The sequence below is a fragment of the Danio rerio genome, chromosome 11, assembly GCF_052040795.2.
Source record: "Danio rerio strain M-AB ecotype USA chromosome 11, GRCz13ab, whole genome shotgun sequence".
Taxonomy (NCBI): domain Eukaryota; kingdom Metazoa; phylum Chordata; class Actinopteri; order Cypriniformes; family Danionidae; genus Danio; species Danio rerio.
The window spans coordinates 31072575-31100000 of record NC_141031.1 but is presented as its reverse complement, the minus strand read 5'-3'; the positions used below and the strand labels follow the sequence as shown (position 1 = coordinate 31100000).

Below are 27426 nucleotides of genomic sequence, written 5' to 3'. Positions count from 1 at the left end.
AGGACTAGCAGTGTTTGGTTACATAACTTAATAACTAATTACAATTGTATTTAAATTACTTTCTGATTACTTTGTCTGAAAAGTAACTTTTACGAACCTCCTCCAATCGGCCTTTACTTTCACTTTCTCTTTCACTCTTTTGTGGATAAGGAAACGGTGTTGTAAACCACTGAAGACATCCATTAGCCTACATATTTAATTTTGTTTGTTAAGCGTGAAGATTTGTTTAAAAACTATTTTTAAATTCAGTTCTACTCTCCAGCAAACTAATAAATGAGCAATAATTCAAACACATGTGCTATGCCTCATATGGTCCAAAACTTGACATGTGGAAAAAATGTAAGCTTGTTTTTAATAAAACAAATAAATATAATATAAAATATAATAAATATAAATTAAATAAATACTACTACTAATAATAATAAAATTATACAAAAACTGAAAAAAGCCTGGAGGCAGTGGCTTTTATATTTATGTAGAAAGTAATAGTTTTTGTAATATTTTATTCCTTTAATTATTTTTTATTTGTAAAGATATTCGAGTATTACTGTACATCCAGTGTGTATTAAGCAATGTATAAGCAAGGTGCACAACTAATACACTCTGCGCTTTACTTTCAGCTGTCTATTGCGCAGTCTATTTTAGTTCCTCAAAATAGCAACGAGCCAACAATGTGCTTTAACAAACCTCTTTTCTAGACCAGAACACCCATGCGTCCATAAAGTGGCGCAAATGGATTTGCTATTTAAACAACGTGGTGGAAAACGGGAAAATTACTGTTTAGCTGGTCTGAAAATAGCAACACGGGGCAAACACGTCTTGTGTCTTGTTGCTCTGGGTGTATGATAGGGCACTTAATATCTAAACAATGCATATGTACAGTTGAAGTCAGAATTATTAGCCCCACATTGAATTTTTGTTGCTTTTTTAAATATTTCCCATATTATATTTAACAGAGCAAGGAAATTTTCACAGCATGTCTGATAATGTTTTTTCTTCTGGAGAAAGTCTTATTTGTTTTATATTGGCTAAAATAAAAGCAGTAATTAATTTTTTAAACCATTTTAAGGACAAAATTATTAGCCCCTTTAATTAATTTATTTTTTCAAAAGTCTACAGAACAAACCATCGCTATACCTACTAGTTAACCTAATTAACCTAGTTAAGCCTTTAAAAGTCACTTTAAGCTGCATAGAAGTGTCTTAGAAATATATAGTAAAAAATTATTTACCGTCATCATGGCAAAGATAAAACAAATCAGTTATTAGAGATGTGTTATTAAAACTATAATGTTTAGAAATGTTTTGAAGAAATCTACTCTCTGTTGAACAGAAATAGGGGAAAAAAATAAACAGGGGTTCTAATAATTCAGGGGGGCTGATTATTCTGACTTCAACTGTATATTTCATGAATACCACATATTTACATTGATTTCTACAACTTTCAGAGTGTAATAGTTTCTTAAGCACATGCAATTGTTGGACAAATCTAACATTTAGCTAAAAATATGTAAGATTAAATGTACAGTGGGTTTGGAAATACAGTAGGTATTTAGACTCCCTTAAAGTTTTCTATCTTTGTGATATTCCAGTCATTTGCTAAAATCATATAAGTTCATTTTGTCCCTCATTGATGTACAGACAGCACCCCCACACTGAAAAAAAAACACAGAATTGTTGACATTTTTGCAGATTTGCTAAAAAAGAAAAACTGAAATATCACATGGGACTATAAGTATTCAGACCCTTTGCTGTGACACTCCGGTGCTGTCCATTTTTCTGATCATCATTGAGATGGTTCTATGCCTTTATTTGAGTCCAGCTGTGGTTAATCATACTGATTGGACTTGATTAGGAGAGCCACACACCTGTCTATATAAGACCTTACAGCTTACAATGCATGTCAGAGCAAATGAGAATCATGAGGTCAAAGGAATTGCCTGAAGAGCTCAGAGACAGAATTGTGGCAAGGCACAAATGTGGCCAAGATTGCAAAAACATGTCTGCTGCACTTAAGATTCCTAAGAGCACAGTGGCCTCCATAATCCTTAAATGCAAGATGTTTGGGACAAACAGAATCCTTTCTAGAGCTGGCCGTTCAGCCAAACTGAGCTGTCAGGGTAGCAGAGCCTTGGTGAGAGAGGTAAAGAAGAATCCAAAGATCACTGTGGCTAAACTCAGAATGCAGTCGGGAGATGGGAGAAAGTTAACCATCACATGCAGCCCTCCACCAGTCTGAGTGGGCAGAGTGGCCCGATGGAAGTCTCTCCTCAGTGGACGACACATGAAAGCCTGCATGGAGTTTGCTAAAATGGTGAAAGATAATATTCTCTGGTCTGATGAGACCAGGACAAAACTTTTTGGCCTGAATTCTAAGCGGTATGTGTAGAGAAAACCAGGCACTGCTCATTGCCTATCCAATACAGTCCCAACAAGGAAGCATGTTGGTGGCAGCATCATGCTATGAGAATGTTTTTCAGCTGCAGAGACAGGATGACTGGTTGCAATCAAGAGACAGATGAATACCAAGTACAGAGATATCCTGGACAAAAACCTTCTCCAGTGTATTCAGGACCTCAGACTGGGCAAAAGGTTTACCTTCTAACCAGACAATGACTCTAAGCACACAGCTAAAATAACAAAGGAGTGGCTTCGCAACAACTCTGTGACTGTTATTGATTGGCCTAGCCAGAGCCCTGACTTAAACCCAATTAAGTATCTCTGGAGAGACCTAAAAATGGCTGTCCACCAATGTTTACCATCCAATGCGACAGAACTGAAGAGGATCTGCAAGGAGGAATGGCAGCAGATCCCCAAATCCAGGAGTGAAAAACTTGTTGCATCTTTCCCAAAAAGACTCATGGCTGTATTAGATCAAAAGGGGTGCTTCTACTAAATACTGAGCAAATGGTCTGAATACTTAGGACTATGTGATATTTTAGTTTTTCTTTTTTAAGAAATCTGCATAAATATGTCAATATGGGGTGCTGTGTGTATAACAGAGTAAAAATTTAAGGAGGTCTGAATATTTTCCGCACCCACTGTAAGTTATGGAAAATACATAAATATTCAAACATATATATATATATATATATATATATATATATATATATATATATATATATATATATATATATATATATATATATATATATATATATATATATATGACCAAATTTATTCAACACAAACTGTATACACATAATAAAAATGTCCAGTGCTAAGGTCATGACTTCAATTCCCAGCACACATATTTATAAAATGTTTACCTTGACTAAACTGTATATTGCTTGGAGGGGTGGGGGGTGTTAGGAAAAATTAAAGGACATATTGAGGCTTAATGATGCTACAGAGGCATTCATCTCAATGTGAGGTTAGTTCATGAGGTTTCTGTTAACACTTCTCATGTGAAAGAAGCGTGTTGTAAATCAGTTAAAGCGAGTCCCTTCAGGCTCCTGTTCCTCTGGTCAGGCCAGACTGAGGTCACAGGTGATGTTAATTATAGATGCGCTTTGTTCTGTCTAAAGCATGAGCAGTGATGACAGCACTGGATCATGTTTACACTTGTTTCCCTCCTAAAAGATTCATAGTGGAGGCTGCTGGTAGACTGAGAAAGTCCACTGAGCACATCCTCCCCTGAGGACAATTCCTGAACTCAGAGTCAAGTTATTTTCCTAAAAGCATTCTCATGTTTCACAACATTTACGCAGCACATTCATGAGGAGAAACTAAGTGGGGAATTCAAATTCTCACAACCAATAAAAGCAAACAAAGATTTCTGACCTGCAGGAGAATGAGGTAAATGATGCTACTTTATACTTCTTGTCTTCTAGGCAAAGAAAAATGTGAAGAAATGGCAAAATAATGAATACGAATGTAGATAACATATTATTCACAAAATAAATCAGAAAAACAAAATTGCCTGTGTATAATTTAGGTTTATGTGCATTTCAATAGGCTGTATATGAATATATAATAACAATTGTAATAATAACGATTCAGAATGAGTTCAAAGATGCCACATTATACTTTTTATCCTATAGAAATTTGAAGAAATACTAGTAAATATGAAAATGAATTTATAAAATGTAATTTCAAATTTCAAATAATGAATTATTATAAATTCATTATTATGGTTGAAATGTACATGTCAAAGTTTATATATATATATATATATATATATATATATATATATATATATATATATATATATATATATATATATGTATAATTATTATTATTATAATTATTATTATTATTATTATGTTGCTGTTGTTGTTGTGTCTGCAGCCTATGATTGATTAAAATACACACAAACATACACGCACCGGCCACTTTATCAGGTACACCTGTCCAACTGCTCGTTAACATCAATTTCTAATCAGCAAATCACAATGTAGCAACGCAATGCATTTAGGCATGTAGACATTGTCAAGACGATCTGCTGCAGTTCAAACCGAGCACCAGAATGGGGAAAAGGGGGGATTTTAGTGACTTTGAACATGGCATGGTTGTTGGTGCTAGACTGGCTGGTCTGAGTATTTCAGATACTGTTGATCTACTGGGATTTTCACGCACAAACATCTCTAGAGTTTACAGAGAATGGTAAGAAAAAGAGAAAATATCCAGTGAGCGGTGGTTCTGTGAGCATAAATGCCTTGTTGATACCAGAGGTCAGGTAAGAATGGCCAAAGTGGTTTGAGCTGATAGAAAGGCAACAGTAACTCAAATAACCACTCGCTTCGACCAAAATATTTAGAAGAGCATCCCTGAAAGCACAACACGTCCAGCCTTGAGGTGGATGGGCTACAGCAGCAGAAGACCACACCGGGTGCCACTCCTGTCATCTAAGAACAGGAAACTGAGGCTCCATATCACCCAGGCTCACCAAAATTGGGCAATAGAAGAGTGGAAAAATGGTGCCTGGTCAGATGAGTCTCGATTTCTGCAGTGACATTCGGAGGGTAGGGTCAGAATTTGGTGTCAACAACATGAGAGCATGGATCCATCCTGTCTTTTACCAACAGTTCACGCTGGTGGTGGTGTATTGGTGTGGGGATATTTTCTTAGCACACTTTGGGCCCATTAGTACCAATTGAGCATGACATCAACGCCACAACCTACCTGAGTATTGTTGCTGACCATGTCCATCCCTTTATGACCACAGTGTACCCATCTTCTGATGGTTACTTCCAGCAGAATAATGCACCATGTCATAAAGCGTGAATAATCTCACTGGTTTCTTGAACATGACAATGAGTTCTCTGTATTCAAATGGCCTCCACCGTCACCAGATCTCAATTTAGAGCACCTTTGGGATGTGGTGGAACGGGAGCAGGCCCGGATTAAGAACTCAGGGGCCCCTGGGCACATTGTATTGTAGGGCCCCCTACCTGGCCGCACCCCAATAGTTGAATTTAAAAAATAAGAATAATATAATAATTTTTAAATAAAATTAATCTATAATTTGTTGCCCACATATTTAAATAAATGATATATAGTACATATGTATTTATAGTCTGCAAAGATTTAAATTATTTTTCAAAGCATTAAATAGAAATACTAATAAAACTACATATATATATATATATATATATATATATATATATATATATATATATATATATATATATATATATATATATATATTTTTTTTTTTTTTTTTTTTTTAAGGGTATTTTAGTGTATTGCTTTTACAAACTTATAAAGCATATTATTGCCATGGCATATAACGCACAATGCTTCTCCAATCCAGTTCTATGAATCTGAGTTCTATGAATCTGAGTCTTTCATAATACAAACACTGATTTACTCTCTCTCTCCTCTCCCTGTATTTTCTCTACTCTTCTCGTGATGAAAACTTGATTATAAACCTAAAAGTATCCGAAATCACAGACACTATACCTCTTCTCTCCCCTCTCTCTCCTCTTCTTGGCCTTTCTCTCTCTCTCCCTCTCTCTCTCCCTTTCTGTCTGTCTCTCACACGATGAATCCAGTCCGCGCTGCGCTGCCGTTAGCCTCCTCCGCCTGGTTAATGCTAGCTTCTCATCTTTTAAAGTTAACGTCTTCTTCTGTACCCTCATTCTCCTGATCACGGGTCTGTTTAAAGAAGGTGTGTATGGAAAATGCCTCAATAAAGATGCCTCCTCTCCTCTTTCTCTCGCGTTTGCTAAATCCACTTGTCCACTCATTTTTGATCTATGACAGATAAAGTCCGCTCAGTTTAGTGCGGGTTATTACAAAACTGACGTTTCCGCGCTTGACCAATTACAGCATTCTGTTTAGTTAAAGAAAGAAAGGCAATTTAAATATAATAATAATATTAATATGTGATCGCGATTTTTTTGCTCAGAGGAAATACAGTTGTCTGAGCAATAGAGTTTTTGAAGAGAGGGAGGCGCGGCAGGCGCGTATAATAAGGCTAAACATTATTAAATACCCACGAGACACTTGTGACTTTATATCACATTTGCATTATTTTTAAAAAATGTTTCTTTCCTGTTAAAATAAATATATTTCCAATCTGATATGTAATGGGGAGAAAAAAAAGTAGCACGAGTTCAACTGATGGTGGATTCGAACCGATGTTATGTGTAAACGCGTCAAAAGTTGGTGCTGTGTGCCTTACAAGGTGCGCCACTGCGGCTGTATTATTACACTGCTCTTTACTCATCTTGTCTCTATCAATCAGGCATCGATAGGCGTAAACCCTGAATAGCTTAGTCCAACTGGATGCGCTATTTGCAATTAGCCTAAAAAGACACTCCGAAATTGTCTTTTTTTCTCCCCCCTCGCAGGGGCCCCTAGTGCGCACGGGCCCCTGGGCCTGTGCCCATAAGGCCCATTGGTTAATCCGGCCCTGAACGGGAGACAGTAGATTTCAAGTATCTTGTTCTATCTGTGCCACGAAGTATTAAGGCAGTTCTGAAGGCAAAAGGGGGTACAACCCAATACTAGTAAGGTGTACCTAATAAAGTGGCAGATGAGTGTACATAAAATGTATTATTATTACTAGTACTATTATCCTTTTAATAATACAAATCACACTTTAAACCTAGCCTACTTTGTTTTGATGTACAAGTAATTTTAACTGTCTGGCTGAAAATTTACTAATGTACAACCACAATATATAAATAAAATACAGTCAAATTGGGAGGACAGGGAAAAGTATTCAACACTTCTTACTCTATAATTTCAGTTGATCATTAAGAGCACTGACTAACTGTACTGTATTCTATATATGGCAAAAAGAAAACAAGAGTGGAAAGTACCGCCTGTTTAATTTCTCATCGGATTTAACTTCACCATTTATTTATTTCTCCATCTGTTGAATGACACCCCTGGTGACTAACTCCTCACTATCATCCACCAGAGTTCAAAGGTCAGCCAGTAAAGGGCCCATCCGTCCATTAAATCATTACATCAGCCATTATCCAGTGCAGCCCACTCCGCCTGCCAGCCTAGTCTGTGCTCAGGCCGTATGATCACATGGGCACATGGGAAATCAAAATGTGTGAAAGAGAGATCCAGCACAAACAAGCAGAGCAAGTCTACACTGGCCGCACACCAGCCTAGATAAGCAGACAATAAATGACTTCAATAAGAGCACAGCCATCCATTTGCCTGTCTCAATGTCTGTCTATCTGTCTATCTATATATAGTGATGAACACAGGCTTTAAAAACATGTTTTGCGCCACCATTAGCTGAAGTGATTTGGACTTTGGTGATGTAAAACCAGGCTTGGCAGTGACTGACTTTAATGGCCTCTCATTTATTCTGATTGTTGCTGCTCACAGAGGATTATCTATACAACCTCATTCCCCAAACGAGTCTCCATCTGTCCAACATACTGATGCCATGTACTTATGTATTAAACACACGCGCACTGATCGCATATACTATGCTATTGACCCTAAGTGCGTACTTAACATTTCAGCTGAACGTATCGGTACGATTGCGGTGGATAAATGCATGTGAAATGTACACTGCAATAGCAGAGAGGTTGAGAATACAATTATGGTTCTTTTGGGATTCGGGAATGATTCTGATGAATATGATTATTTTAATATGTGGGTACGTCAAGGTCTAAAGAATATTTCCAATACTGTCAGTTGCTCTCGGAGATTTGATTGGGCTCGAATCATGAATTTTTCTTTCATTCAGGTAATGCAGAACATGTCTAAATGTAAATGACAACAACTACACAAGAGAACTATAAGAAAATCTACATTTTAAGTACCATTTCAGAATGCATCCAGTACCAGTGTCTCTTTCAAAAATACAGTATTACATACAGTACATGCAGTATTAAACTATTTCAGTCCCTCCAGGATTGTGCAGAGACCTTTTTTATATCTCTAACCAAAAATGATTGATTTCACGATGGCTTTTGTCAAAACTTATGACATAAATTGTTTTAATTGTTGTTTTGCTGTGAAAATATACAAATATCTTGTACTTTTTTTTTTTGACCCTAAGAACTATTGGACTCACGAAATCCTGGAGGGACTGGTATGTAACAGGCAAAACAACAGTGAAACAATCAACCCAGGCTCATACGGATACATACCCCTGTATAAATTTCTGGGGAGAGCGAAATATGTCCCAGGAGCTACGCTTTTTTTTTATTTATTTTTTTGCAGTTTTTGTTTTTGGTGTATGCTTTTTCAGATTTCAAATTTCTCTCGCGAGTGCCATTCACAACTGCTGTTTTTGCGTAAGTCCACCAGAGGCCGATGTCGCTGACTGACCGACCAATGACTAGGCCTGTCACTATCTATGTTTCTTGTTCGATATATTGCACCAAAATATATTGCGATAAATGATATTATTGTCATTTTAAGACCAATGTATGACACTCATTATATAATGCCAGAATGACAATATAATATCATCATAATGCAAGTACACTCTTCCAGCGAACACATCATATTTTATTCTTAAGAATATTTCATTTAATTGTAGTCATTTAACACATTTAAAATGTGAAAAACGCATATCCTAAACAGATAAATAATAATAAATCTTAACAAATAAAAAAGTGCAAGGTCAAATGTAATGGAGGCAGTAATATCTGCTACTTGGTCTATTTTCAGTTGTCAGACACCCACATGAAAATAAAATATAGTAATTTAAAGTAAATACTCTAGTGTTTTTTTTTTAAACATACTGACACTGACACCTCTAATAGAGATAGAGTTGCATAACCAGCTAAAATGTTGCTAGAATTGGTATATACAGTTGAAGTCAGAATAATTAGCCCCCCTGAATTATTAGTCAATGTGTTTATTTTCCCCCCAATTTCTGTTTAACGGAGAGAAGATTGTTTCAAATAATTTCTAAACATAATACTTTTAATGACTCATTTCTAATAACTGAATTATTTTATCTTTATGATGACAGTTAATAATACTTACTATATATTTTTCTAGGGTAATTAGGCAAGTTATTGTATAATGATGGTTTGTTCTGTAGACTATCAGAAAAATATATAGCTAAAGTGGCTGATCATTTTGACCTTAAAATGTTTTTTGAAAAATTAAAAACTTTTATGCTTTTAGTCTAGCTGAAAAAAAAAACAAATAAGACGTTCTCCAGAAGAAAGAAATATTATCAGACATGCTGCAAACATTTCCTTGCCCTGTCAAATATCATTTGAGAAATATTTAAAATAGAAAAAAAATAATAATAATTCAAAGGGGGGCTTTTAATTCTGACTTCAACTGTATATAGTGCAATATATATTGCATTACCATAAACGATTGAGGTCATGTCCATGTGTTGTGCAATAAGCTGATATATTGATTATTGTGACAGGCCTACCGATGACCCCACCCAAAAGCACAGAATAATCAGCTCACCACCTTCACTGTAAAACTAAAAACGTTGACTCAACTTAAAATTTTAAGGCAACAAACTTTAGGACATTTTTTAGTTTTCTCAACTTAAATCGAGTCAAGTGAAGTAATTGGGTTGGAAGTTGAGTCAACTAAAAAATGTCCTGAAGTTTGTTGCCTTAAAATTTTAAGTTGAGTCATCTTTGTTTTTTCTTGTTACAGTGTTCCATAAAACCCAACCAACAGTGTTTTCATTTGCATGTCATTTGTAAATGGGTTACTGCCTGTATTACATTACTGTTAGATCCAATAATGCAGTTGGTATATCATCTTTTAGTTTCAATGTCTTTGAAAAGCGAGCATCAAATTGTTTCTTGTTTGAAAATTAATCCAGAGTACAATAAAATAAAACAAACAAACAAACAAATAAACAAACAAACAAACAAACAAACAAACAAACAAACAAACAAACAAACAAACAGCATCTTACTGACAAGATCTGGAACTTTCTTTTGTAGAGTATCATTACACTGTTTCTACACTGGGTGTAGAGACACATCGTGACTAAAGACGAATTGAACCGATTATAATGTGTGATTTTGTCTGCATTGGATGCAGCACAATGTATGATGTCTGATGTACCTAAAGCGTTTGCACTACTGAGAGCATAAAGGTGAAAGGACTTGCAATGTGACGCAACAATGGACATGAGCAATATAGAGTTACTTACAGTAGGATCACAAGAAAGGCCAGGCAAAAACTGGTATTTCAAATATTGGTACAAAGGACACAAAATCCTAAAGGGGCATAGCTATAATTTTGAGGCTTGGGCAAACATTGCATCTTTACTATTTCCTCTCATCTACATACTTTTGTAAATTGGTTGGTATGCAGAGCTAAAAATGCAATGTCTCTTCTGTTTAGCTGGACTATCATCCCTATCACCGAGACACATTTCAAGAGCTAAGTATTAGGATTTGAAAGATGTTTTTATTAGAAAATGTCGTTTATATGTCAAAAATTCAAGTATATTTTTCCCGCATGTGTTTTTAGGGAAGGTTGCCAGCCATTTTTGATCAATTTTACAGCCCTCAGAATATTTTCTGCTTAGAATATACAGTATGAGCATATTATATATATAAAAAAGAACCAAGACTTTATTTAAAAATGTTTTTAAAAATTAAAACATTTAATTCAGTTTTAATCTTCATGTGTTCATGTTTTAGACATTTTAGTTCATGTTTCAAAGGTTTCATCAAAAATATTTTTGACAAAAAATAACAGATTTTTTTTTTTCTCAAAACAAATAGCATTTTCACTTTAACTCATTTCAGACATGAACTAGGGCTTTATTGCCATAAAAATACCAAGAAAACGGTTTGCCATAAAAACTTGTTGACAAGACATCTCATCAATGGCGGGGAAAGAGTCAATTGTTTGCCAAATGACCTAGAAATGACCCTTATGTTGTTAAAGCTTCATCATTGTACATACCGCCAGCTCACTTAAAGAAAATGCTGGTAAACATCCCATCTTTGGGACCAATTTAGTGCAAAAGCTCTGAGATTAAAACAAATATGAATTGCATGCTGCAACATAGCCCAGAGAAACAGTGAGAGGATAATCTACAGTAATATTTTCTGCTACTAATCCAACAGTTTCTCTCCCTTATCGTTTTTCTCATGCAGCTAGAAATAGACAGACTGATGGTTCCTGCTGGTGGGAAATCCATCTTCTCATTAAGGGGATAATCCACGGTGAGCTCTGATAATGCAGATATGCATTCCCCAATTGTGTCTCTGACCAACGCAAAGCATCTTGGGCGAGATCAGGGGTTCAGCAGGAGAGTTCAAGAGGCTAATAAACCATGCCTCTGATATGAGGAGAGAAGCTACGACGCTCATTTGATTTAAAACTCAATTTTCCTACACCTCGAGGCAGAATATACCGTTTCAGTACACACACTATGCTCCTTCTCCAGAGAATTTACTATCGTACTCTTGGACTAGATATTCACTGCACCAAATATAATGTGCGGTATTCGAATCAATAATTTCAGCAGTAGTTGATTAGATCACAACACGTCAATCGCTAAATCTAAACGAATTTGCGTGATGCTGTCATTCATCATATTATCGTAAGTGAAGTCTGTTGCTTGATAGATAAACAGCCTGTTAGGACTTGCTGTCCAAGTTTGGTCCAGCCATGTGTTTATGTCCGCTCCAAAGGTCATTCTAGGCTGTGTGTAGTTATAACCAGCTGCTCTCTGACTTCCTCGAGCATTAAGAGCCCAGTGATGCAGAAATAAGTGGAAAACATGAGGTGAGATGCATGCTTCTAACTCAATTTTGGAGTGCATCTTTGGTGGGCCTGTTGGCGGGTACGCCAGAGGCTTGGCTCTGTTTTTGGCTCCCTGTCTGCTGCTGACGCTGATGCTGATGTGAGCTTGGCTCCCTTCTTTCATAGATTTCATTATTACTCTCTAATGACTGCTTTGAAAGCCTGTGATAAATTTATTTGCTGGAGCCACTGAGGGATCTCATATTTTACCCATGCAGCTCACAAACTACTTTTCAATCACCAAATCAAAATTGAAATCAAATTAAAAGTGAAAACAGCATAGTGAAAGGATAATCAAGATGATTCTCCGTTTACTGCGGTTGCATCACCAGAAAAACACTTCTTTTTTTCAAAATAGCCTCATTTTACAAGTCACCTAAAGTTAAACAGTTTAGTTTTCCCATTTTTGAATCCATTTTGCTAATCTGCCGGTCTGGTGGGAACACTTTTAGCTTAGCATAGCACAAATAACTGAATTGGATTAGACCATTAGCATCTTGTTCAAAATTAATTTCCCAATTTTAAGCTTGACTCTTTTGCAGTTAAACTACCCTCTTTCACACGTACAAACCTTTCTGGAAAATTACTTGCAATTTTCTGGAAAGGGATCATATGTGAACAGGCCCTTTTTTTTTTAAAATACCGAAAAATTTGTTCTGGTGATTTTATTTTTTTTTTAAAGAGAAGTTATAACATTACCTGTAATTTTCCTGAATGTTGTGCTGTGTGAACACAGAAGGAAAATTGTCTGAAAGAGTGTGTTCACATTTAGAACGTGCTGAGGCGTCTACTCTAGCTAATCAGGGGTGCGTTTGCCAAAATCATCGTTAGCCAACTAAGGTCGCAAGTTCTGTCGTTACAAATATAGTTTGTTGATTTGCCGTTTCCCAAATCCATCGCTTCAACGAACATTCGCAAACTGCGTCGCAAATTGAGCACTTGAAACTACACCTCTGAAGTTGTAGTTAGTTCCTGGCTGTGTTCTATTCCCACTTATCCCCCTATGCCCTATTCATTTAGAACATTCTAACATTCAAAGTTGGAATTATTAAAAATAAAAAGCAGTAAGGTCATCTCTCTTAGGTGTAATTTGCTTTCTAACTATTTTTACAGTTCAGTTTTAGTGATCTTCATGTTTACAATTGTGCTCCCTTCGCAGTGCACTTTAAAAACATTGATATCATTTTGAACACAGCCTCATGGCGAAAGCTATAGGTGACCTTTTATTTAAAAGTGTAATTTATAATACGCCTCTAAAGCTTGTGAAAATAAAAAACATAATATTTTTATAATATATAAAAAAAGATACGGTAAATCTTTTAGTTTATAGTGGGTTATTTATTAAGTATCTATATGACATGGGCCTGCTAGTTAGAACTTTCTGCAGTGGTTTACACGTGTCAAATTGTAAAAGTGGACTTTTCAAAAAAATTTAAAATAAATAAACAATATCCTACATAATAATAATAATAATAATAATAATAATAATAATAATAATAATAATAATAATAATATGATTATTAAATTAAATCTATTTAAATAGCCTCATAAGTTTTTTTATTTCTATGATTTATATATGATATTAAAATATGTGTTAGCTTTTGTAAGTGATATTATGTTTTAAAACAGAATATGTAATGTTCAACTTCTCAATAATATTAGTAAAGTAAAGTAAAGTATGTGTGCCATTTACATATATTTTAATTAATATGGAAAAAAAGTGCATGTTTTACCAAATATAATATTGGATTTTATTTTATTGTGTGTGTGTGTGTGTGTGTGTGTGTGTGTGTGTGTGTGTGTGTGTGTGTGTGTGTGTAAAACATTAAAATTTGCACAAAGAAATGATGGGGTTCTTCTCGAAAGAAGTTGTTTTTACAAAGAAGGCATTTTACGTTATAACTAAGGTGGTTCGGGCGATGGATCTGCGACAGAGAAACTAGGGGGTTTGGCAAACACTCGTGATTACATTGTTCTTTTCCCAAACGATGCATCGTACTATGATATTTCAGCCGTGAGTTATGGCGTTGTTTGGGAAACGCTCCCCAAAACATTAGGACACATTCACATCTGCGCTGTTTGGGAAAATAAAAGCCTTTGAATATTTTTCCAGACACATTCAGCCAACTGTGTAAAAATTATGGATAAAATGCTTATGATAAACCTCTGTTTGTTTAGCTTCAAGCTCTGCTTCAGTTGCTTGACGCGTGCTCTGGTGAGTGCCAGCACACACACATACTATTTATCTTGACATGCAAAAGCATTTCCCCATACATTTTCATCAAAATTGTTCACAGTATTTATCCATCCACAGATTTTGTAATGTAGTCAGATGTAAAAACATTTAGCTGCGGTTAGCGCTTCTGCCTTTGAACTTGTAAAATCTGCCTATTTCTAAAAGTAGTGGAGTGTTCCTTTAAGATCATACATTTCACAAGGCTTTTTTATTAGGCGTTGAGTGGTTGCTCCACATGAGCAGCTCTGAACTTCTCCTTGCAGTAAAGTAAGGTCATGTTCGTATGTAAACAAACAGCACCAGCAGCTCAGCTAAATGACACATAATGAAGCTCTGGGACTTGCGTGGTGTTTGCCCATTAGATATAATGTTTGCTCAGAGTTATCTATTTTCCATTTTATCCACAGAGAAATGATGACTTGGTTTGTATAAACAATTTCAAGTTGTAAATCTCCCTTTCCTCTTGCGGAATAATCTAACATGCACATAGATAGCGTGAGATAAGATCCTTTTATTCACCATTTGATTTATGGGTTTATGCTACTTGTGGGTTTGCTACATGATAAACATATTCATTTAAGCAGGATGAAACAGCTTCAGAGGAAACATTGTAAACTATGTGTTGAAGAATATAAATGGGTGATGGCAATCTTTGTGGTCTGTTTTTGTATTTTATATAAGCTATTATATTTGCTAGAAATGTGCAAAACCACTGATGTGACTACTATTCAGTCACTAGAGGAATGTATGTTTTGCTTTAAGCAATATAAATGCAGGCATCCACAGAGGGTAAATATGTTTCTTTCTAATATTTTCTGTAGATGAATGTCAAATAAAATGTCCAGTGGAAATTCCCCAGCTTCCTTTTACATCATTATCTATTTCACAAAGCAACACTGAGCTTTATTCATCACACAATGAACTGAATCTCTGTATAAGCTGATATTTTCTTCCATTGTGACTCTTCTCCTGGGAATGGGGATCTTTAATTTTCTCTCTCTCTCTCTCTCTCTCTCAGTCTCAGAAATATGTTTTATGACTAGTCTAAGACTAGAGATTACACCTGAAAAGTTAACCTAGAACAAGCAGATTTTTACGTACTAATCAGCCTTTACAAAAACATTCTGTGACTATTAAATCAAACATTGAGGATATGAATTGGTTGTTTTGATATGCACAATATATTATGTTATGCAATGGTTATATATTTATGGATCACAATTCATTGTACAATGTTGTTGTGTTTGTTACGGTTTAAAAATCATTACCACAGTATTCTATTTAAAATAGATCATCATGGATCATCATACATGTAGTATCTTAAATTGAGAACCCTTCATTTCTAAAACATTACTCATCTTCAATGTGTGCCAAATGTTTTCTATTTGAGAAACATAGTAGATATTTTGAAGAATATTTCAACAGCTTTTGACTATTAAGGAAAAGTTAAAGAGGTCCAAAACCACAAGAGACCCCACTGACCTCCACTACATTAACAAAAAAAAAAACACACAGAGACATTATCCAAATATCAGGTTGCAGAAAAGAATGACATTAAGTAGAGTAAATGATGAACGGATATGTATTATTGCGTGAACTATCCCTTTAACCTCTGTGAACCCTAGCACAGACTATTAGATTAGCATTAACAGATTATTTCCATCACTGTAACCCTAATGAACAGCAGAACAGCATCACAGCAGGAGACGACTTTGATGAAAGTTCCCATATAAATAGCATGTCCATAACCAGCTGATTTGAGGGATATCATGCTCGAGCACGCTGGCCTGGCAAAATGAGCAGGTGTTTGGTATGCAAAACGCATATATAGTACACAAACACCATTACCATATGGAATGCAAAACGTGAGCTTTGTAGAGGATAAGGGCATCGCTGCATACTTAGAGGGGTCGCACAATGTTTCTGTGCTGTCCTCATTTATCTATCATTACTCTGGAAATCCCTTGTAGTCATTGTGGGGGTGGGAGAGAGAGGGCTAAATTTAGATCACAGGAAGAAGTCCCTTGTTAAATCTGAAGTAATATAAATAGCAAAGAATCTTGTCATACAGTAAGATTTATGCAACACTAAGAGAAGATTCAACAAGCTACAATAACTGATGTCAAATTTAATAACTTACCATTGGGAAGCTTGTGACTGTTTTCCTCCAGCCAAGTGAACAGGTTGGCAAAATTGCAGTTGCACACCCAAGGGTTGCCCTCTAACCTTACTACCCGAAGGGAGGGCAGCTGGCTCAGGGCGCCCACCTGTAACCCGGACAGGGCATTTCGTTCTAGTTCTAGTTCACGCAAAGAAGTAAGACCCATGAAAGCATCTTCATTCACCATGCTCAAGTATGGGTTGTTGCCCAAGCGCAACTTAATTAGGCTTCTTGACTCTCCAAAAGTCCCTTTGGGGATCTCCGTCAGGTTGTTGCAGCCGAGGTCCAGAAAAACCAGCCTGGAGGAAGTGCTAAGAGTCCCTGGCTCAATGTTTGAAAGTGAGTTGTTGCGAAGGTCCAAGTAGACCAGGTCGCTGTAAAGCACAAGGAAGTCCGAAGGAATCCGGGGGATCCAGTTGTCCGCCAAAAGCAGCCTCCGCACATCCAAGGGGATCTCGTCTGGAAGACGGGTAAGTCCGCGCCCACTACAGTCCACAGTGTGAGGGTCTGGGCAAAGGCAAATGGCTGGACAGTTTTCCCCTTGAGTCAACAAAGTGAAGGAGAGCAAGGTGAGGACAGGCTGGAGCCGGTAGACACATGGCAACATGGTCAATAAAGAAATGGAAAAGAGAGGAAATAGGGTCAGGGGTGAAGGGGATGAGGGTCAGAGGGCAGGAGATGAGGAAAGGGGAGGGGAAGGGGAAGTCGAGAAGAGAAATAGAGGAATCAGTGCCAGCGCAGGAGCATCCTGCCGTCCTGGGCAAGAAATCTCAAGACTTGCACATGGAGCTGCTCGAGAAAGACGTGCACGCTGTTTTCCGAGAGATCATGTAGCAAGCAGCCCTGGAGTGAGGAGCAGACTGCTGGCTTTGAAGGCACGAGGGGAGGAGAGATAGCGAGCTGTGGGAGGGAGTGCCAAAGCATGAGAGACAGAGGGAAAGGGGTGGAGAAATCAGCAGACAGAGGTAAACAGAGACCAGAAAGGCAGAATGAGTGGAAAATCGGAGGCACGGACAGATTGGCAGCGTGGAAGAGGAGGGGGCTCTTCCAGCCGCTCTCTCGCAATTAACCCGCGCTTGGTCGAATCCTGGCAGTCTGACACAAAAGGATTCAGCATAGAGAGGCTCGGTCATGGTGAGCAAAGAGTAAAATTGTTGCATCCCTCCATTTGTCTCTCAGCTGAGCGCTGGAATGACTGCTTGACTGGCGGCTGTGAACATGACCCTTGGCACTTCGGAGCCGTTGTAACTGAGCTGTCATGGTCCTAATGAGGAGAATTCCCACAGAGAATGAGGTGCAGCGGTGTCCTCTTCACCGCTCTCTTTTTCCTCTTCTTGTCTTCCTTTGGTCTGGCTCCCGCGCGCTGTACGATGCTCAGGCACGACTCTGTCTGATGAGAGGTTGTACAGCACGGTTTCGCAGCTCTGTTGCTATGGTGAGGAAATCCAAATATCCACACAGAAGTTGTCTGCATGCAGATTAGAGACCAGCGTGGGGAACGGGGGAAGTCTACCAGCATGCTGGCTCATGGACTCCAGTGCTTTTGTCCTGTGTTGTCTTTGCTGTATAATATGGAGGGATGAGTCGAGCATGCACTCAACACGTGATGTCATTTCCTAGTGAGATAAATGGTCACACAATTACAACAGATTCTACATGCATTCATGTTTTTGTGCATTTGTATTATTATATCCTCCTCCACAATTTTAAAATCTATCCTGTATATCAACAAATCTAGAAAAACATTTGGTCCAACATAACAGGTTTTAGTAATTCTCTCAGCTTGACCTTCATTTGACATAAATCGATATCAAACCAGTCCCTGATTTTTTTTTCAAAGCAAAACCCACACTTATCATGTTTTATTGTATTTTACTAAGCAGATGTCAGTGCCACAGTTAATTAGGGAACTTTCTAGAAGCAAAGGGCACGTCTTCTTTCATTTTGCTTTCGTCAGGCAGTTCACTCAATCATTGCTGCTTAGTAAAGGACAGTGGGGAGGAGCTAGACAGAGTCACACTTGCACACAGCTCCATCAGCATCCCCAGACAGGTAAATGGAATTAGGAGAGCAGAATTTGGTCACGACATTAAGAAAATAGAAAAATTACATTAATCGTATATGTGTAACATGGCACAATGGGGTCACAGTGATATCAGTTTGCAATCTAACAGCTTATTTCGATAAGCCGTGACCTAGAGTGAATACTGTAATTTAAAGCTCACTGCTTAGTGCACTCGACCAGAATAAAGGCAGGCTTTAAAACTGACACTGAGAAAGACATGCTCTCTCTGCCAGATTCGCCTTGAACACAATGATCTTAGCTACCTTTTTCTTTTGCACAAAAAAGAAGATTAAAATATGTCATATTGAAATGTATTGCATGTGGTCATCCATCTACATTTATGTTTTTTTTTTTTACATATATAGTTGAAGTTAGAATAATTAGCCCCCTTGAATTATTGCCCCCATTTATTTATCCCCCAATTTCTGTTTAATGGAGAGAAGATTTTTTTCAACACATTTCTAAACATAATAGTTTTTATAACTCATTTCTAATAACTGATTTATTTTATCTTTGCCATGATGACAGTAAATAATATTTTATTAGATCATTTTCGAGACACTTCTAGACAGCTTAAAGTGACATTTAAAGGCCTAACTAGGTTAATTAGGTTAACTAGGCAGGTTAGGGTAATTAGGCAAATTATTGTATAATGATGGTTTGTTTTGTAGACTATCGAAAAAATATATAGCTTAAAGGGGCTAATAATTTTGACCTTAAAATAGTTTTCAAAAAATTTAAAACTGCTTTTATACTAGCCGAAATAAAACAAATAAGACTTTCTCCAGAGGATAATATATCATCAGAAATACTGTGAAAATTTCCTGCTATGTTCATCATTTGGGAAATAATTTTAAAAATTAAAATTAAAAGGGGGCTAATAATTCTGACTTCAACTGTATGTTTGTCTGTGTTCAAAACCTTAAACCAGAAATCCCATATCAATGAATTCTGTTTTAATATGAAAATACATCTATTTTAATTAGATTTATTAGATTTTTTTAATAACATTAAATAGTTTATACTAGTTAAAAGCAGTTCAAATGAATGATTAGGATTTAGCCCTGTTTTATTATACTTAATTTCATTTCCTGTTTATCCATTTTACCTTGGGGGTGTGATGATTCACATCAAGGATATTTTGAGCAAAACCATTTTATTTAGATTTTAAAAAAAGATTTTCTTTAATTCAAGTTGAACTTTATTGCCATTCAGCTACATGTGTGGAAATACAGCGGAACAAAATAGTTATGTTTCACAGGACCACAGTACTACATAAATAAACAATCATAAATATGAACATAACACTGAACGTAAGAGCTGTTTTAAACCTATACATAACTAACATACCGGAGAGGAATGCATATATTGTCACGGTCACCAGCAATCCAGCCAGTGCAGATCACTGAAGAACTACAAATCTGTCACTTTAATAAACTACAAATGCCATCATGCACTTCAACTGGTCCAGATCCCCCATGATTGCAAACACACACAGCTGAGGCTGTTCAGAACTAATTACACAGACTATGTATACACCTTTAAAACACACACATGTTGCTGAGTCTTGTTTGGTTAACACCCTGTAACATTTTGAAGTGTTCCATCGTCTTGCCTTGCCCTGTTTTCTGACCCTCGCCTTGTTAATTGTTTTATGTTGTTTGTCGCTTGATCTGATCTCTTTGCCTGTGACCCTGACTACTTTTTTGCATAACCTTGATGCTCCTGCTCTGCTCTTGTGTTGACCATACCTGCCTCACCATTCTCTTTTGAATAAAGAACTGCAAGTCGATCCTCAACGTTGTAAGCGTCCCCATCAGTTACAACTATACATCCTTAAACTATACACATAACCTAAGACAGACTATACAAATATGACATAACAATAAGACATAACAGTATTGTGCAATATATTGTATAACAGTATTTTGCAAGATATTGTGCAAAGGACAAAACAAGTAGTGCAACATAATCTGTGGTACATTCTTAGGTAAACATTGTTTTCCTTATTGAGTCTTTGTAAGGTGGAGTTTAAGTAAAGTGTCCAGTGTATTCGGAGAGAGAGGTGGTTTCTTCAGGTGGTTTGTGAAGCACACTCAGAAATGCACTCTGTATTACAGACATATGAAGTGATTTTAAGAAAGGGTCTAATGCAAGTGTCTGTCGAAGTATCGAAAAGATGAATGAGTGTGTTTTCTACAAGTGGTTTGTCCTGCCCACTCACACGTGTGAGGCACATTCAGAATTGCATAATTTTTAGAGGTATTTTTGTGGTCTGGTGTGGAGAGTAATCTGAGCAGTTCAAAACTTTGCCTAAATTTGCCTTCTAAACACACAATATGACCACTAGGAAGTCAATGGGAAATACTGAAAGTTTTTTTTATTTGTCTAATAAAAATCAATAAATGCAACACAACACAGATTAAACGTATACCTAAATGAAGGTCTGAGCACAGCAAACAACTTTGTGTTTAATAGACGTCTTATATACATCTAAACGTAGACAATTTGGCTATAACAAATGAAAATCTGTAAAAATCTAATAGACATCTAAACAGACAATTTGACAAGAATAGGCCAAAACTAGACTAGTCGTCAAATAGAGTGATAGGACAGACTTTATATGTGTAGTCATTCATTTCTGTTTGTTTGATGACTAGTCTAGTTTTGGCCCACTCTTAGACGTCTATTAGATTTTCACTGACAACCCAAATTTAGCCTTGTTTTAGCCTATGTTTAGATGTCTATTAATCATTAGACTTCTTTAAAAAACACACACACACACACACACACACACAAACACACACACACACACCAAAAATTCAAAACTTGGCTACTTTGCCACTTGAGCAAACAGAAAAATGAGGGCTTGATTCAGCAAAGTTAAGTCCACTTCAAGTCCAACTCCATAATTCGTCCCATAGGAAATGAATAGGGAACACTTAAATAAACACATTTTTTATTTGTATTTTTAGATGGATATAAGTAATAATAATTGGAAAAACAAAGAAATCGATATATGTTATTTTTTTCAAAGACAATGATATGACATTTGTTTAAAAAAATCACACTTAAAGGGTTGCAGTAAGGTATGCTTGAGGATTAATGCAAATGTAATCCTTTTATCACAATACATTTGTAAGACATGGTTTCTGATTTGGATGAATGTGCAAATGAATAAGATATAAATGTATATAGCATTCAGCATTCATTATCTACAGAATAAAATGCTTCCTGTGCCCACTTGGAAATGTAAAAAGGATCTAAGACACGAAGCAGATTGGATCCTGCAATGCAAGAAAATTGAAGATGTATCTAGAACATTCCTTACATCTTCCTAATGGTGCGCATTCCCAAAGGTAAAGTTCTCTATTGAAGTTCCATAGTTAACTTTGCATGTGTAAAATTAAGTCTCCTCTCGGTTCATCCCCACAGACACCAGACCCGGTCCAAGAACGGAAGCCTTTTGAAGGATCACTCAAATTATCTTTGGAATGAGGCCATATTACCATAAAACTGCACAATTAATTAGATGCACATGGAAAATATGCAGGGGGCATGTGTATCTGTGACAGGGGAATGCAATCATGATTTTCCATTCTCTGTGAATAAATACCGAACTTTATATGGGACAAAAACACTGTTATTTATGACAGGGCATATTAAAAAAAGAAGATGGAAGGATTTTTTTTGGTAGGACAATGTTAGAGAGGGAACAAAGCAAATCTGTTTCTCATCATTGCTTTCTGCTACAACTGCTATTTTGGCACAGAAACAAGTATAGTCAACAACATTAATAGTTCTGTAACTTTCCATTGCACCACAAACTACAACAAGCAAGAGTTTCTAAACACACTAATGCACCTATATTAAATTTTGTCTTCAACTTTACAGCTCACGTAGACCAAGAAACAAAAACATGACAATAAAAATCTGAAACAACACACACTGCAAAACTTCATTTATTCATTCATTCCTTCATTTATTTTCCTTCGGCTTAGTTTCTTATTTATCAGGGGTTGAACAGCAGAGTGAACTGCCAACTATTTCAGCATGTGTTATGCAGCGGATGCCCTTCTGGCTGCAACCCATTACTGGGAAACACCCATGCACTCTCGCATTCACACACATACACTCCAGCCAAAATAGTTCGTCCAATTCAATTATAGTGCAAGTCTTTGGACTGTGGGGGAAACCAGAGCGCCCAGAGGTTATTTTTTTTCCTTTATTTTTTTACAAGAAGAAATATTTCTTTTGGCTGACATGGTTTGCACAATATTACAGAATTGCCAGTCTGCTCAGGAGTGCAGACAGCTGTAAATGTGGCCTCCGAGGCTTATAAAACCAGCCTCGACCTCTCAGATCGATTGAACTTGATTGTGTGTCCATCATACAAATTAGGCATGTTCACACTTCAGTTTTATTTGGTCTTTACACTCCTAAAAACAAGATTTTGGAAGGCGGTTTTGGGGTAATGCAAAAGAAGAACCATTTTTGGTTTCTCAAAGCACTTTTCAGAGAACAGTTTTTCAAAAACAAACAATAAAAGCCTTTTTCTTAGCGTGAAGAACACTTGATTTTAAAGAGAGTAGGGATAGATTTTACTCAGACCTAAATGTGTCATGTAATGAAGCAACAAACAAACTCTGGAATCTGAAGAAAAAGGCCCACCTTTTGTTTGATGGGCTGAACACCATGGCAAGGAATCTGTATTCTGTATCGGCCGATCACAATGACAAGAAATCGGTATTCTGTATTGGCCGATCATCATGACAAGGAATCTGTACTACATATCGGCCAACCACCATGACAAGGAATCAGTACTCTTTATGCGCCGATCAGAATGACAAGGAATCAGTACTCGATATCGGATGATCACCATGACAAGGAATCTGTATTTTGTATCGCCAATCACAATGACAAGGAAACGGTGTTCTGTATCGACCGATCACCATGACAATACATGTACTCGGTATTGGCTGCAAAAATCCTGATCGGAGCATACCTAGTTTTAAGTAAATCATTTTTATTGAAATGAACCACCAACCCAGTGGACCTTTTGTTTTGTTCATGCATCGCTAAAGGGCAAGTCAACCAGCAAAAGCCAGTATGAGGCCATGAATGAGCTGGTTTGGGTCGGTATGGGAAAGCCAGCTGCTGAAAGGAAGCAAGCTGAAAGCTCCCCAGATGCAATTAAAGCCCTGTGCATCAATAAGTAATGAATGTCAAGTGCAGCATGTTGTTTGGCTCAGCAGGGTGCCAGTGGCCCATGGAGGCGGATGTCCAGTGCGGGACAAGTGGGGGGGGACATAGAAACAACAGGTGTTGGCGGATGTTGCCCTTTTATTCTTAGACTCAAGCCGCTTTAAGGGTTATCTCACAATTGTTAGCGATAAGCATCTGGACCGAGCGAACTGGTCCTGGAATAGAGCAAAAGGCCAACGTTTTCCCAGAGGAAGGTCGAAAAAAAGAGGCTTTGGAAATACTTGAAATGTCACCTCCCTTTGAGGAATGTGTGCTGGACATTTAAAACACTCAGGCAGCTGTCGAGACTAAAGCTGTGGGTAGAAAGAAAAGATGGCAAGTTTGCGCCAAGTCAGAATAGCGCTTAGATATCAAGGATGAATGTGTTATCGCGGAGAAGAGCAGGTGATGGAAGCGGACACATCTGATCCTGAGCCGTGATAATGTTGATTCACACAAGTACGCTGCGTTACATAACTCTTCAGCTACACACTATAAACAAGCGATGTATTACCAAGCAAAAGTGAGAGCTTCTAAAAATAAATCTGACATGTTGGTGTGAATAAGAACCTGTAAGTCACATGAGATGTATATCATGCGTCGACATTAATGGATAGAGCTGCATAAATATATCCCTGTTACAAATTCCGAAAGATCCATTATCATTCTCCATTTACTCATGGTGGATATAAAACAGCAATAACCTTATGACCTACAGCCGATGTACCAATGTCACATCAAGCGTAATTTGCCTAAAAAGATTTACTGCGTTTACCAGGGCCTTGTTCTTGAAAGCTTTTGGAAGAGTCGTGTGCCTCAAGGTCAGATGTGCATTGTGAAAATGAGCACAGACAGGAGCAGATACAATGAGGAAACAGAACAGTCCTGATAAGATTTATTAGGATTGTCAGTGAGCCGACTTTTTAAAGGGATACAACACCTGAAAATGACAATTCTGTTATCATTTATCAATTTCATGTCATTGCAAATCTGTTTATTACAGTATGTGGAGCCAAATGGAGAAATGTACTATTTGTTCTTTTCCAAGCAGTTAGTTCTGAGGGGTTTAGGCTAAATTATAGTGTTGTCATGTAATAATGTTCAAAAGATAAAGATTAAAAAGAAAAACTCATGAACACCAAGGCAGATTTTACTTGGTTTACTTGATTTACCCAGATTTTACTTTAAAAATATTTAATTTAAATATTTATTTTGATGAAAATTGAGGTGATAAACAGTTTACTATTAGACTTTATTTGTAATGATTTTTTTGTAATGACTCCAATTTTCAAAGTCACATGGTTTTTCAGAAATCATTGTAAAATAGTTATAATTTTTATTATCATCAGTTGAAAACCATTTTGCTGCTTTTCTTATGCAAATTCAGTCTAAATATCTGTAAAAAAAATTGGTGTATTGGGCAGAAGCATGGATGAAACAATTACTAAGAGGTTTTGTTTTGTATTTATTTTTTGTTTTTATTATTATTATCATTATTATTCTCATTATTATTATTATTATTAATATATTTGCCCTTGTAACCTTAAATCAAGTGGCACGGTGACTCAGGGGTCAGCAATGTCAGCTCACAGCAAGAAGGTCACTGGTTTGAGTCCCAGCTGCATGTTATTCCCATGTTAATGTGGGCAATAAGGTAGCATTCAGAGAAACAAAAGACCTGGGAAGAAACTCAACACAGAGGAACATAAACACCAGCTAACGTTTCTGAAGTGTTATTGCAGAGCAACACAAACAGCATACAGAAGTATAAATGCACAACTACACGCAAGGCAGGCAGCATTGTCACACTAATCACTCGATGCAGAAGTATAAATCAGCCTTAACTCACCTGTGTGTTTCTTTTGTCTCTACTGAAAGGGTCAAAAGTAACAGTGCAATATATGTTTGAAGGTAAATTACTTTAAAGTTGTTCTAGATTTGTTCAAAACACCACCCGATATTGATAGACCACACTTATGAGTTAGTGACCACAGAAAAAATATATTTCTGTCAAAAACATTATCTTTTAAAATAGGTTTTATTGTACTTTTGTCCCCGCTCTCCCTTACTCTACTTTGCAACAGGTAAGAAAAATCATGAAATGAAAATCAAAATGATTTCATCTCAACTATAAAGCTATCAGCACGTATATCTGAAGCTAATAAATATATATTGTGAGCGAAATTAGACTTTTTTTATCTTCCAGCTTCAACCCTAGCATCAAGAACAGAGTCTACAGTAGTTCTGGACACATAGTGGGAGGAAATGAAAAGTATGGATTGTGAGGGCATTACATCGATTGTGTTGTGGTGGGGACTCACTGTTTTCCTCTTTTTAACTGTGTCACGTCTCAGCAGGAGGAATGGGTGCGAATCCGCGAATCGCTTGCCTCCCTCCCCCACAGGAACACCGTGAGGCGACAATGACACAATACGCCTTGAGACAAAAAGTAAAAAAAAAAATAAAAAAAAAAGGAGAGAAGATAAAACAAACAGGGCGAGCTAGAGGTGACATCCATTTAGTTTTTCATTCCCTAATCACGTTGTTTGCCACCTGCCCTTGCCGCCCGTCCTCATCCCCGAGTCTGGCTTCGGTTTTGCTAGTCGACAGCATTAGCGTCTCAGCATCCTTCACACCCGTGCTATTACAGGAGGCGTTTATGTGAGCATGACAGCCAAATGATGACAGGGCTATCAAAGTGAGCTCCATGTTTTTCTCCGCTTCAGCAGATGTCAAGTATTCTGCCTTGTGAAGAGGGATCTCACGATTATGGTTGCTTTATGCTAACGACAACATTTTATGAACAAAGTCATAGGTTTGCATGTTTGATTGTTTAAGCCACAACCTGTTTGAAAGTGTTAACAGGCTTTGGAGTAATTTTGGATAGTGTCATGGGTGGCACCGGCCCTCCAGTGGACACAGCTGGAATTGCTTTACCAGGGTGCCAATGAAATGTCTTTAGTAAACAAATAATACTTAGAAACAATAATCATACAGTATATGGATTACAATTTGTAATTAAAGGTAGTAATTTAAATTTGTTTACCATAGTAAACAAATAATACTTAGAAACAATAATCATACAGTATATGGATTACAATTTGTAATTAAAGGTAGTTATTTAAAAGCATGTATAATAATATTTAACTATGGTGGTGATATATTATAAAACTGTTGCATTGTTACAATAATATTTTAAAATATATTGTTGATAGAATAAAGCATTTATGATGAAATTATCTGGTAATATACCGTAATAACATTTAGTATTTATAAAGCAACTATTATATTATTTATATGAGCAATATCACATGAGTAGCAGTGATATGGCTGTATATCGGCACTGGTGGGAGGTGTGTATTGGCTCGAGGCTGCAGATCAAGTGCCTTAGTGCCCCCAACAGTGACAATATACAGCCATGTCACACTGCTACGAGTTTGATATTGCATTTATACAACAGTTTGACAGCAAAATCATGTACATAAAAAAAGAAAATCAAACCCTTTTACAAAAAACCCTTTTGTATGAGGAATTACTTTCTACA

At 36.8% G+C, this 27426-nt stretch overlaps 1 protein-coding gene across 2 annotated transcripts in view; it reads right to left on the bottom strand.

Annotated features, from left to right (window-relative positions):
• Nucleotides 1-27426, bottom strand: part of lrrc38b (leucine rich repeat containing 38b) — a 78992-nt gene that overhangs the window by 26968 nt on the left and 24598 nt on the right. Inside the window, exon 7 of one of the 2 annotated variants that reach the window (XM_087272905.1) lies at nucleotides 16553-18189. In XM_087272905.1, the coding sequence (XP_087129031.1) occupies nucleotides 16553-17180 (628 nt within the window). In that variant the 5' untranslated portion in view covers nucleotides 17181-18189. 2 annotated transcript variants of the gene reach the window in all.